General features: G+C 37.6%; 1 protein-coding gene across 1 annotated transcript in view; it reads left to right on the top strand.

Annotated features, from left to right (window-relative positions):
* The window catches only part of LOC139743875 (N-acetylated-alpha-linked acidic dipeptidase 2-like), a 54,311-nt gene extending 45,685 nt beyond the window's left edge, over positions 1-8,626 (top strand). Inside the window, exons 10-18 of the mRNA XM_071654339.1 lie at positions 486-605; positions 1,203-1,285; positions 1,815-1,946; positions 2,687-2,769; positions 3,623-3,713; positions 4,528-4,783; positions 5,428-5,512; positions 7,395-7,487; positions 7,829-8,626. Coding sequence (XP_071510440.1) covers positions 486-605; positions 1,203-1,285; positions 1,815-1,946; positions 2,687-2,769; positions 3,623-3,713; positions 4,528-4,783; positions 5,428-5,512; positions 7,395-7,487; positions 7,829-8,027 — 1,142 coding nt within the window. The 3' untranslated portion in view covers positions 8,028-8,626. The remainder of the gene's footprint in view (positions 1-485; positions 606-1,202; positions 1,286-1,814; positions 1,947-2,686; positions 2,770-3,622; positions 3,714-4,527; positions 4,784-5,427; positions 5,513-7,394; positions 7,488-7,828) is intronic.
* The last annotated feature ends 5,187 nt before the right edge of the window (positions 8,627-13,813 follow it).

The raw sequence follows: 13,813 nt of genomic DNA on the forward strand, positions 1-13,813 counted from the left end.
ACTGAGACAAAATGGCAAGTGGCGTGTGGAAGATTATGCCTTCCATTTTTCACAAGGTTCCATTCCCTTTTTATGCGACATCTAGATGATTTTTATATTTTATAGGTTCTGTTTACTAATGGGAGCTGTGATTTTTAAAAAAAAATGTTCGAGGTTATCACATTTGATGCATATGTGTAGGTCGGTTGTATCACAAAACATCCTACCATATAAACATTTTGCAATAAAGCCAAAATATAAGGAGATATCAGTATCATTCTCAATAAACCATAACTATAGGGTTTATTCGAGAAACAATTTCATTACAACTATTGTTCACATTTTGTATATTCAACAATATTAAACATCAATTATACTGACTGACATTTTTTCATAGTCGTTTCTATCCCTAACTCACATTTTAGAACTATTTTGATGCACTAAAGTTGGGCTTTTGTTTCATCTGCAAATGGTAATAATGCCTTTAATTCTCTTGAACCTTTCAGATCGTTACATCATCGTTGGTAATCATCGGGACTCTCTGACTTACGGCGGGGTCGAGCCAGGAACTGGAACGGCATGCTTCATGGAGCTCTCACGTGTGCTCGGCTCTCTCTACCATCAAGGTTAGTCGACTGAATGTATTTGAGACACCAAAGGGATATGGACACTTGTCTTTGTCAACTGTTATGGCTGGATCATGCAGCTACTACCAGTATCTAATTTGTGACCGCCTGGCTCAAAGCCCACATAAAGTCACAGATATGGATTATCTGTAACAGACCATAATATGTCAGTTGGGCTGACTGAATCAATTCGTTCAGGTATGTCTTAGCTGTGAGAGTATTGTTTGTTCTCTACCTACCATCCAAGATTTGGCAACTTAAAACAAACTCGAAGTTGAGATATTGCTGTTTTTCAGGATCATATTTTTTTCTGACAGGTATTGCTTTCACTGGGAAATTCATCATACTTTGCACAGCAAGCATGCATGGCCCTAGTTTTAAAATCCTCTTTTTTCCCTTTTCCATAAAATCGTACCACATAACTCTCTCTTATTTCAATCACTTTTTGAATGGGTTAGGATGGTTCAATTTTTGAAGTCATATATAATTTTGAAGCCTAGAGATTACTCTTGTATGTAGAGAACAGATGCTTTTTGTGGGTTTTAAGTTGGCTGATCGAATTTGATCTGTATCCATCGTCAATTTCTGTTACTGCAGGATGGCGACCCAGGCGGACTGTGATCCTGGCCAGTTGGGATGCAGGTGACGACGGCAACATCGGGTCAGCGGAGTGGGTTGAGGTAAGCCGGCAATGTTCCTCCCGTTGTATCTTAGTACAAACCATCTCACATTTAAGCCCTCTCTATTCCAGGCACTTTGGACAGTGTGTACAAATGCTATGGAGTTTCCCATCCTAAGCAGCACTCAAAGCATGCAGAGGGTTAAAGTGCAATTCCACATCATTTTAAACTTGTCTTGATTTGACAGAGTAAATCAGATATGTGGAATAGGAGAGGTTTCATTGAAATAGAAGGAGAAATGATAGAGTTTTCACACGTTTCACACGTTAGTCATGAGGGGACCAATACCATAATAATTACAAAAATAATGATCATAATATATTCAGTTCTTAAAAATGCTTATAAGCGTAAGTCTCTATGCGTGTATATGAAAGCAAAAATCATACTAAAGTTGCAATGTTTGTATGACAATAACATACAATTGTCAAAAAGATGAGTGTTCAGCACAAATTTTAATTTTTCAAAATCTGTAATATAAGGTTGGCATCCCTGACATTCTATTCATGTGTGTTTCCAATGTCATTCACAGGACAACGCTGAGGCTCTACGGGAAAGGGCAGTGGCGTACATCAACTTGAACGGAGCCGTTCAAGGGAATTACACTTTCGCGGCTGCCGGCAGCCCTCTTCTCACACAAATCATCTACAATGCGACGCAGAGGGTGAGGCCCCAGCCTCCATAGCTTGTAACACTCACAAGAGTCTCCAGCAAGATAGAGAAAAAGTGTGATATTAACAGAAAGTTGAGGATACGGTCCAGATGGAATGCAATTGAACTGTGTGTAGCACAGAATCTCAATAAAGGTTTACAAATTTAACAGACACCCCCGATGGACACAGTTCCAATCAAGTTGAAATACGTCAGCGTGTGCCATGTAAATATTGCAGTTCTTATTGTGGAAAGTCACAGTATTTGTAATCTGAATGTTTGAACTTTGTTATTGCTTTTAATCATAGATTTCTTCTTTTTTTCTGTTTAACTAGTTATTGACTAGGACTCACAATAATGAATTGTTTTCAGTGCATTTTCAACTGTACAGTTAAAAATAAATCATGTAGTTTCATGTTGTGTGTTATCTGGATGTTTGAAGTTGCTTTTAATCGAAGAATTTTTTCTCATGTAACTAGCCATTTACCAGAACCCACACAAATAAATTGATGTCGGTGAAATTTTTCTCTGATGTACATGGAAAAACTGGAATTTTACCACAATTTTGTATTGATTTCTGGAGAATATCTTGGCATAGTATAATATGACGCTGTACATGTTTGTCTTCAATTTTGCATGTATTATTGCCAACATGTAGATATGATGTGCTGTGCTGATAGTACAATGTGTACCATGTAACCTTTGACCTCAATCCTCTCCCTTTTCTTACCCACCCCACCCACCCAACTTTAGGTAAAATGTCCAGACCGTGCCCATAGAAAAATGAGTGTTTACCAAAACTGGGCTGCCAAAAGAAGTAGCAGTGTTGGGGCCAGGTAAGCATCTAGTACTCATTGACTAAATTGTTTCAAATCTTGTGACAGCACAAAGATGTATGATTGTTTAGGCCTACAGATCTGGTGGCAAGTCATACTAGTACTTTTTTTTTGCTGGTGTAATGTGCATAGGCCATTGAATTACTTGTAGAGGATGGGCATTTTCCATAGACGCTTGCCCGAGTATACTTGGGACTTGTCCCAAATGGGTTAGCAGTCCGCTGCACATACACAACTTAACTGTGACTTGAACAATGGCCTACAATGCTCTAGCTGTGTAATTCATAATTGGCCCCTCCAACATTATGAAAATCATGATTGTTTTTTTGTTTTTTACTTCAGTGAGCATGTTTATTGTCCCAACAAAGCCACGAAACAAAAAAATTTTGAATAATTTTAGTCCTTTACATGCTAACAATCATCCATTAATTGTTTCCAGAGTGGCCATGTAAACCATATTTTTATTCTTTTCAAGCTGAATATCATTTCAAAACTGAATTGTAATCCAGCACTGACTTTTTGTTGTGTCTTTCTGAGTTTTGTTTGTTTGTTTGCTTGTGTGTGTGTGTGTTTTGTTTTTTTTTTTTTTTGGGGGGGGGGGGGGGGGGGGGGAGGGGCTAGCAGTGTAATGGGTAGCTTTTGGCGCTGTTGCATAAAAACTCTCACCGAACGGTGCACATGCATCCAGTTATCCAATTATATACACATTTCACATTATTTCAAGCCTTTGTCATGGATATCACTTTTAGTCAAATGTAATGCGAAGTATTCTGGATTCAACCATACAGAGATTGTGGATCATCAACCTTCTCCCATCTTATCCTGTTTGGGTACCTCCCTTAACCCCTTACAGGATCGACCCGCTTGGGATGGGGAACGATGCGGCACCGTTTCTTCACGTGGCAGGTGTGCCCAGTCTGGATCTGAAATACACCTATGACAAGGTATATGCCTCTTTGTGCCAAATCCTCTTTCAATTTATAGCTTTTCCTATGGTGCAATGAGCTTCTCTTTTTGTACGATCAATACTCTCCCTTAAAGCACATAGAGACACTACAGTAATGATATGCGCTATATAAGCACTGTATTATTTATCATTTATTTACATGGTAGTTATTATTGGTAATGCTATGGATTTTTCTCTTTTTTTAAATTGATGTTATTCTTTCCAGTCCTTTCAACCATTTATTTGATCTTTTACATCTCTCTAGATGTGAGATGCTAATTCAGACTTGCATTCATTAGAAATAATGCAGCTGTCACTGCAAAATTGTTTTCCACAAAAATTGTGTTATTTCCCACACAAAATAATAAATTATGCACGCAAGAGTTGTAGGTGATCTAGGTTTTGTGAGTATCAAGAAATCTGTTGCCAGGGCAACAGTATCTTTTGATATGAAACATACAAAATCATGTGGATGGAAGAACTCCCTCAGTTTTTTAGCCATTGAGTGGAAATTGTACACATGTTATCGTGATAATGTGTGGCTGTGCAGGATATCTTGTTTTGAAGACAACAATAATGTATGTTGCCATATCAATGTTAACTGCGCATTAGCTGCAGTTTATTAATTATCTCTGCAGTATACCAATACAGAAGATATAAGCAGAGGTATCAATAGCCGTCATTGGTTTTCTTGTCTGTCCACATGTGAATAAGAGCACTGAAGAACACAGTGTTAGTCAAGACTTGAATCATGCTTTTTCTGCAAGTGTGAATGGGCAAAACTGAAAATTATACCATGCACTATCTTCCAGGAGTTTTACAATGACCTGCCCACCTACCCTGTGAGACACACCATCTTCGACACCTACGACTATGTCCGGCGCTTCATCGATCCGGATATGTCCATTCACGCGGCCGTGACCAAGGTCGTGGCCGAGGCGGTGCTCCTGCTGGCAGACGACAAACTCCTGAAGACGGAGTTTGTGAACTACGCCGACGCCCTGACGGAATATTTCCGAGACGTTCTCCAGCAGGACGAGGCCAGCTTGGCGCCCAAGAGTACTATGGGTGAGTTGGATTTCGGACGTGACGTGCAAAAGTACTTGTATGTGTACATGTAAGCCAGTTCACACTTTCACTTTGTGCATTGGCAGATAAAGGTAACTTGCACAATTATGCAAGTTTGTTTTTAAATTCACTGAGATAAACAGCTGTGATGTGATGATTATATTCATGTAATCCATACAACATGTATAAATGGTGCTTGCTAGAATATCCACCTAACAGCAAGCCTGCTATGCGGAAGACAGGGTTATTTACCATTTGCAGATGAAACAAAAACCCAGCTTTAATGCTTCGAAATAGTCCTAAAATGTGAGTTAGGGATAAAACAGCCAGTGTAAAAATTTCAATCATTAAACTAAAGTCATTTTTAAGAATTGTTACATATACAAAATGTGAACGATAGTTTAATATGATAAAATTGTTTCTAGACTAAACTATCGACAGTTATGGTTTAGTGAGAAAAATAGTGATATCTCCTTAAATTTCAGGCTTTATTGCAAAATTTCTATATCTTAGGATGTTTTGTGATACATCTGACCTACACATATGCATCAAATTTGATAACTCACTCATTTTTTTTAAATCACTGCTCCCAAATGCTAAACTATACCTTTATTAATTGATTCCCTGTCTTTCTCATGTCAAAGGTCATCTGAGAGACGCCCTTCAACGTTTCAATGCGGCAGCCCAGAGATTCCATCAAGATAATTACATTCCTCCTGACATGGAAAAGTGAGTACCGTAATTCGCGAGTCTGTATCCAGGCATTTTTTATTTTATCTCTTTACACCTGGTCATACAATTTCCCCAAAAAGAGCTAAAATGAAAGGATTAAACCAGCAAGTATATAATGCATGTATGTACCTTAATTTGTGAATTTTGGTCGTCATTTATGAGGCCATGGAATGGAGAAATAAAGTGTGAAACCTGTTGAGTTTGTGCACCATAAACTTGAAAGTGAGGGCAATTGTCATCCTTCCATAAATAGCTTCCTAGTTCTGTCAGCCGCTTCACATTTTGTGAAGTTAAGGTCTGTGGCTTTCTCGTACATGTGTGGGTTGTTCCACCAGCCAACCCAGGGGGCTCACTGTGGTTATAGCAGTAGTAGCAGAAGCTCTAGCTTTCTCTGGTGCTGATTTTGAATAGTCACCTTTGACTTGGGATTTACATTGCTTTTCTTTCCTAACCCCACAGGGTTAAGTGCATTGTGTTTTTTTCACCAGAGCCTTTTAGGGCCCTGCAATATTTGACTTATCTTTTATATGAGGACCAGTACCTTGCTGTATAAATTTTCAGGCATACTCTTGTTGTTGTTTTTTTTTCCACAGAAATTTAACCCTAACTAGGCGGGGGGGGGCCTCCAAGGCCCCCCCTCGACGTTCCGCGCGATGTATCGCAATCGCCAAAAGCTATCGCCGCGACGTTTCATGACTTTTTTCTTTCGAGTCTCCCGCATCTTTTGACACCAAATTTGCGACGCCCGGGCGTGTGGTTCCGAAGTTACGCATAAATATGTACATGCATGTCAGACCAAAAATTGCTCAAAAACGTGAATTCGTGTACAATTTCAATGCAAACTGTGCTTACAGGCAAATTTCATAAAAGCATGATTATTTTGGTGTTTTATCGATTAAAATCAATGAATAACATATTTTCTTGTTTAGAGCGATGTTGCGGACAAATTTCATCGAAAAAACAATGAAAAACATAAAGTCGAAAAAACAACGAAATACATAAGAAACTCAAAAAAACAATAATATACTTAAGAATTTTTTCTGATGTCACAATTTTTTTTATTACATTTGCTAAGGACACTAAAAAGAATATTTACACAAAAAATGTGCCTGTTTTGAGCTTTATTTTGTGATTTATACCAAATAGTCTGATTTCATGCATCATTATGCATAAATTAGCATAATTTAGCATAAATGATAATTTTTTGAAAAATTAACTTCAAGGTATTTTAGATTACATCATAGGCAATGTGTGTGCCAATTTTCGTCACGATCGCGCGGTCGACGGCCGAGATCTGGAGGGGGGGCCTGGGAGCTGGCCCCCCGGCTCTATCAACTACCTAAATAGCCCGGCCTAGTTAGGGTTAATTCATCTTTGAGACTTCCAGATTTGGCAAATGAAACTGGTGCACATGAATTGAATAGCTTTCTCACTTTGTTTTCACTGGAAAATATTGACGTTTACAGTTTGGGATTATAGGGACAAAAAGGGACTCTACATAATATGCTATGTGTTTTCCATAGCTCATGCAGAAAAAAAAAATGCTGGAAACTGTTTTATGTTGTTTTTATTCATCTATTACACATACTTTTTTTTTAAAATTCGTAGCAATTGAGATAGGATTCCAGTAGAGTAGATGTGTCCTGTACTTTGCTAAGCTGTTTCTGTGTTTATTGTGTGTGTGTGTGTGTGTGTGTATGTACAGCAAGTGTATTTATGTAAAGAGTATGTGTCTAACTATGTATTTGTCTGTTGTTACATGATAATAATTATGCAGTTTTGCTCTCATTCTCAACATTTTACTTGAGTTTACTTATTTTCAATTTAAAGCTACTTTTCTGCTACTTACTAATATTTTCTCCTGTCTTCATACCATCAGCCCAAATCTCTTGCGAGAGATAAATGACAGAGCAATGTCTATAGACAGAGCTTTCACGGGAGATGCAGGAAAATTCTACCTCCCCCAGCTTAGGTAAGTTTCTTTGAGTTCCATAATATGCTCTATCCCTGCAATCAAGGCATCACAGTTCATTGAACATTTCTGATGCCATCCTCTGTCAGTTGATAATTTAAAGCATATTACAGTTTTTCCAATGTATTTGAATAATCTGAGATTCCCCTTCAATGGGGGCAATAAGAATAACATGAGCCAGTATGGGAAAGTTTTATGCTATTAGACCCAAATGAGTAGAAGAGGATTCTTATTACAAACTTTACTGTGGGCAATGTGAAGTTTGGAGAGAATTTTTATATTGTCTGAACTCATCCAACTATCGGTGTCTTCATCTCTTCCCCTTCTCTACAATGCACCAGACACGTCGTCTTCGGGCCGTCCAGGAGCGGCTACGAGGGGGAGGGCTTCGCCCCTCTCCGACGAGCGATGGAGAACGCCCGTCTCAGCGGCGACCTCACCCAGCTGGAGGATGCGCTGTCCACCACCATCGCGAGGATAGAGGCGGCCACTCGCCTCCTGACGGACAACATCCTGGCAAATAACGACGCCCACTCGTGATTGTGGGCGAGGTCTGTTTGTTCAGCAAACAGATTGACAGTGACTATTGAAAATGGCTAAAATTTTTAACTACATGCCATGATAGGCCCTCTTTACCATGTGGAGTTTCCACAAAAAAAAAAAAACTTAATAAATTCCTAAGGTGAGGGACAGTCATAGACATAAAAACACACACACTTACATCAAGGCTCGAACTAGCTTATTCTTTATAGTTGCCCAACCATGAAATTTGATGGTCCCAGGCCATCGGGCCACTGCTAATATTGAGCCTTGCATACTTACACAAACAGTCATAGACATAAAGACACACATACATACCTTTTGGTACACACAGACACATTAATTTATACACACACATGCACAAACTTGATATAGCATGCATTCCAGAATATGTGCCAGTGAAATTTGCTCTGCAGAGAGCTGCCATCATTGTCTGCCAAAATGGATGTTCATGTTACCATGGTGATGATGAAGTCTGTGTGCATCTGCATGGGACCCTGTGTCAAGCTTACCCTCAGATGCTGTGTAAAAAGACATTTTGTTCATCGCCTGTTGTCTGGTGTGTCTTTCAGGGCAGGTTTCTATAACTCTTTGGAATGCACTTGGACTAACATTTTAACATCACCTCTCCGCGTGACAAGAATAGCAACGGAGCATCAACAAATGAATAATATGGCATCGTAAGAAAGAAGAGGCTGTGAATATTTGTGATGTACACTTTGAACAATTTCATTCCATTTTGTAAGAGTACTTGTACAGTTTCTTTCTTTCATGGTGTATTTGGCACAGAGTCTGTCACCTCCATCCATCTATGATGGCAGAATCATCAATTATCTGAATATTTTGTTCTATGACAAAGAGAGTAAAAACTCTTTAGTTTCTTATGTTGAGGTTTTCTTGGTATAAACATGTTGATGTATCTCTGATGTATCTGTTCTATTCAATAAGTGCATGTCTCATGCCTTTAAGAATGATGATGTGAGGCTTATAATGTGGATCACCGCATTGTTCCCTAGCTGAGTTTACATGGCAGGCTCATCTTAGTTCCCATTCTTTTCTAATTATGTATATCATTTTAATAGATATTAACCTTGATATTATTTGTAACAAATCATAGGCACTTTATCGATCAGCTGTTCACACAAGTGTGTACTACTAACATTAGAGTTAAACCTTTCTATTAGCCCATATTTTGATCCAGTGTTCAGTAATGCCACAAGGTTTTAACCCAATTGTATCATTTTGTGTACAAGGGATAGGATATATTTTTCCTTATTGAGGATTGCTTTTTTTTCCTCAATTAAAAATTAAAAAAAAAAACAGTGGTAATTCTGACAAAATCAGACCATTAATTTGGCAATTTTTAGCCTTCTCTGTCTGCCAAACATCTCTAGCCCTGTCTGTGCCAGGGAATTTGGACAGTGTGTACAGCGCTATGGGCTTTCTCTGCCAATTAGAAAGATGCTCAGGCAGAGGAGCCAATGTGAGTCTACCAGATGGTGCTACATGTAGCTACAAAGTGAATGTTTAATAATGTTTCATAACAGGCATTTTTCAATCACAATCAAAGGATCTTGGCTGTGTGCCAAGTGTGTTGTATGTGTTGATTTTATCTTCTCTCGTTTGAGAGAAGACGATTATCCCTCCTAATGGGCGGAAAGACGGTACCCCAAGTTTGGTATGAATGATGTGTAGATGGGATTAGGATTTGTATTTAGATGTAACAGCTGTGATAGGGAAAATAGGATGCCAGATATGGCTTCATTTATTTTGATTTCAAAATTAATTCAAATTTATGATCATGTAAATGATTCATCTGTGCTGGTCAAAGCCAGTTAAGATAAGATACATATTGGATACAAATATCAGTAGAGCACTATGACTTAATTTCTTATAATGCAATAAAGAGAACCTCAGCAAATTGTAATAGGAACAATGTCATTACAGCTATGACTCTGAGTGATTGCCTTCCTGAAAAATGAATATTTGATTTTTTCTGAATGTTGAATTATTACTTTATATGAAGGTAATGTACAAGGAACAAAAAGAAATAATCAGATGGCTGCATTCTAAGGGCTGCAGTCTGTGTTGATTGTCAGAGAGAATTCTGTCAGTGTATTATATTCTACTTGTCAATTGAACATTTGTGTATACATTTTGTTATAAAGGTGTGATATATTCCTGGTATCGAATATTTAAGAAAGGCCTAAATGATGATTACAATTCATCGTCTTGTGCATTGCTTTCCTGTAAAAGGATATTGAAATACATTATGTACTAGCTGACTAGGTTATGTGGTGGATCCACTGTAACATTGGCTGATACATGTTCATATGTGCATCAAAGTTATATATTATAACTGGCAGTACATCTGTGGATTTGTCATGAAAATCATTGCAGTGTGTATATTTGAAGTGCTGATTATCAATCGAGTGTTGGCGTCATACCCTGTTTTACAAACTTGGTGGTGGAATTTCTCTGTATTACTTCATACAGTTCTTCTCTTTTAGTCCCATTTTAGGGGCTTGGGGTTGGGTTGATAAGTTTGGATGCAAATCAAATTAATACTAGAACTATTGCAACCTGCCATCCAAAAACCATCAGCACTTTCAATAGTGTTTTCTCAAAAGTGTAAATATTTTCCGTGGTCGACATTTCTATATAGTTCTCCTGCTCTCACCATCAAACAATGAAAACAACAAAAAAAGTCTTTATGACCTAATTTTATCTAAGGCTGCAATTACAAATCCAGCAGGGGAAACATGTCTTGGCTAGAGATTGATGTTTTCAGCAACTGTGAGATAGCTGACAGAAGTGGAGGGGCTAAATAAGTTGTGGCTTGATATACCTTCACATTTGGATTGTTCAAAAGTGATTCTTTTTCTTGTTATACTTTATTTCATTATTAGTTTTAATATTATTGTTTAGGCTGGGTATACAATGTATCTTTACATTTGAATCGTTCAAAAGTAATTCATTTTCCTGTCCTTTTTTATTTCATTAGTAGTTTTGATGTTATTGTTGTTGGTATACAAGCAACCTTACGACGAATATCTTCCAGTACTTAATAAGTATTTTCTTTTTCTGTTGTGTGGTGCGAGTAGTACTTGAAATGGGTCATATTATCAGCATGCTGCAGCTTTTCTATGAACTTTGTGCATTACCTTCTTACTAGTAACCTCGTCCTTGTTTTCCTAGATCATGTGTATGTGGGTCGATGGAAAGATTTCACATGTAGAGGTGAGGTTCTTTGTGTGATAAACTGTAATTTTTTTTAATCAATTCTCTTTCGCTCCCATTATATGTTTCCTTTCCATTTTGGAATACTTGAAAGTGATGAATGTGTGACTGACATCTTAATGATGTGGTACTGATTTGTATCTTTTTTAGTGGACTTTGAAAACATTGTCAAGGTCTAAATGTTTCTCCCCCCCCCCCCCCCAATGTATAATCTGCATTATTCCAGCTTAATTTAATGTGGTAATTAGTAAGGCTCTGATGGGTTAGATTATTATTCTGTCAGGGCCCTCTGTAATTTTTGCATGACTGAGGTCAAAGGTCAATTTTATAGTTCCATGTGCCTGCCTTCATTTTCATCTTATCTGTGATCATGTATTTATGCATTCCACTAATGATACACTTTTTGTTTCATTCTTTGTAGGGATTGTAGTGGTGTACTGAGTTTTTCATTAGCACAAGTTTATATTCTCTACCTCTTCCTCACTATTCCTCAAAACAAGTAATTAAATAGTTGTAAAGGCATCATTAATATACAGTCAATCTTGCTTAAATCGACTTGTATAAGTTGAATAATCACCAAAGTCGAAGGTCGCAAGTCCTCTTCTCTTTATGTTCTAGTGATCTTAATACCTCTGAAGTCCCATTTTCTTTAACAGTTGAAGCTATTTTTTCAGTGCAAATAGATTCGATTTAGGCAAGGTTGACTGTACTGTAGATACTTTTTGGTAGACAGTTATGAGAGGTACACAAGTGTTGCAGATGTCTTTTGTATTCAGGCTGACGTTTCCAGCTGATCTCATTTACAGCCAAAGTGTGTGAAACTTTTGATCTTATTTATTATCCACTGTTCCTGTAGAAGTGAATGTGGTGTTCTCTGTGGTCTGAAATAGCATCTTCGAAGTATTCTCGTTTTGTGCCGCCTTAATGGCGATTGCTTTTCACCTGCATTGCGTGTGAATGCATACATACAAAAGTTGTACATGTATTACTAAATGTTTCAGCGTTAGTTGCCTTTCGTCATTTCGATTTACAAGCAAGGCCGTACTACTAGTATCTGTCAAGTCATTGTAGGCCTTTGATGTATAACAAAAGTACAAGGATCATTCCATTGCACTGTAATCAAAATGAGTTTCGAGTCAGAATCGTACAATTGTTCATTTGGACCATAATTTGCCTCGTTGCAATACATGTATCTTGGACTGCTTTTAGAGAAAGCAAAGGAATACTTCAGTACTGATTGCCTACACTGAAAGAATTTTATACTATTTGGTTGTTATAATTGTTTTTTGCATATGTCTTTATTTGAAATGTTCTCCTCTTTCTTACATGTATGTATCAATTCAGAAATATACCATGCTGTATATCCTTACTGAGATCAAGATATGTGAAATAATGTTGTACCTGACCAAAAAGAAAATACATAAAAAAATGAAAAAACAAGTGTTACTATTTTACTGTAATTATGTTTCAAAGTGCACCATAAGTAATGTGCCAGTGCATTCGTTTGTTGCATGAAAATTGTTTGTGAAGCTTTCTTAGTGCTGTTTTGCTTTTACATTGTAGGTATTGGGGTTTTTCATGTCCTCTTTTACTTTCCCTGTGTATGTTATGATACCAATATCAGGACAATTTAAGGAAATCGTTCCATTGTCAATACATTTGTTGTCTGAGCAAACAATGATGCGATGAGCTCAGGGCAAATACTGTTGGCTGATTTTGTTGTAGGACTGATTTGTGTATTGAAAATCTATTCTCAAGATATTGTGGCATGCTCCTTCCCCTTTTAGTGCAGAAAACTGCAGAAAATATGATTTTTACCTTTCCCTGTTTTTTAAATCTTTCCGTACAATGAAGTGATAAGGGAAACGCGTTATGTGACACCTTGTACACTTTTTTTTGTGAGACTTAAATGTGTTGGTATTGTATTTTGCAGTCAGTTTGAAATACAATGTATGCTGATTGGAGTCACATTGTCAACAGATTGTGAAAGTTTCCAAAGCTCAGTGTGACGTTATGGCATTTGGTAGGCTCCATCATTTTAAGTAAATGCATCAGCGATGGAGTTTGTTCTGTCAAACTTGATACATGATGTGTATCACGAAACCATTCAAGAGAAATGACAGGGTACTGGAGAAGATTAGATCAGGGCCAGGAGTCATAAGGGAATACAGTCACTAGAGAGATATTAACAATTATTATACACATCATTAGAAGGAATTGTATAGAAAAGACTCTTATTTATGGGAAAGTGGCAGACAGAAAGAAGCAAGAAAGACCAATGAAAACCTTAGGCTGAAAAAAAAAATTAGGAAATATACAGAGTATTGTAGTTGCTCAGCTGATTCCATCGGGCAACAGATAAGGAAGGCTGCCAAGAGCTCATCCACCTCACTGCAGTGTATATTTGTGCCAAATGAAATACATAAGTGATGGTGGTCGAGTAGAATTATATCCACCTTACTAATACAGTAGTCTTTCTTTGCCTGTGCTTTCCACTTTTCTATTCTCTTATCCCAGCGCATCAATCGAGACCTTGCCAAAAACAT

The sequence above is a fragment of the Diadema antillarum genome, unplaced genomic scaffold (genome assembly GCF_040938485.1).
Source record: "Diadema antillarum isolate AM-2024a unplaced genomic scaffold, OU_Dant_1.0 seq00001117_RagTag, whole genome shotgun sequence".
In the NCBI taxonomy this organism is placed as follows: domain Eukaryota; kingdom Metazoa; phylum Echinodermata; class Echinoidea; order Diadematoida; family Diadematidae; genus Diadema; species Diadema antillarum.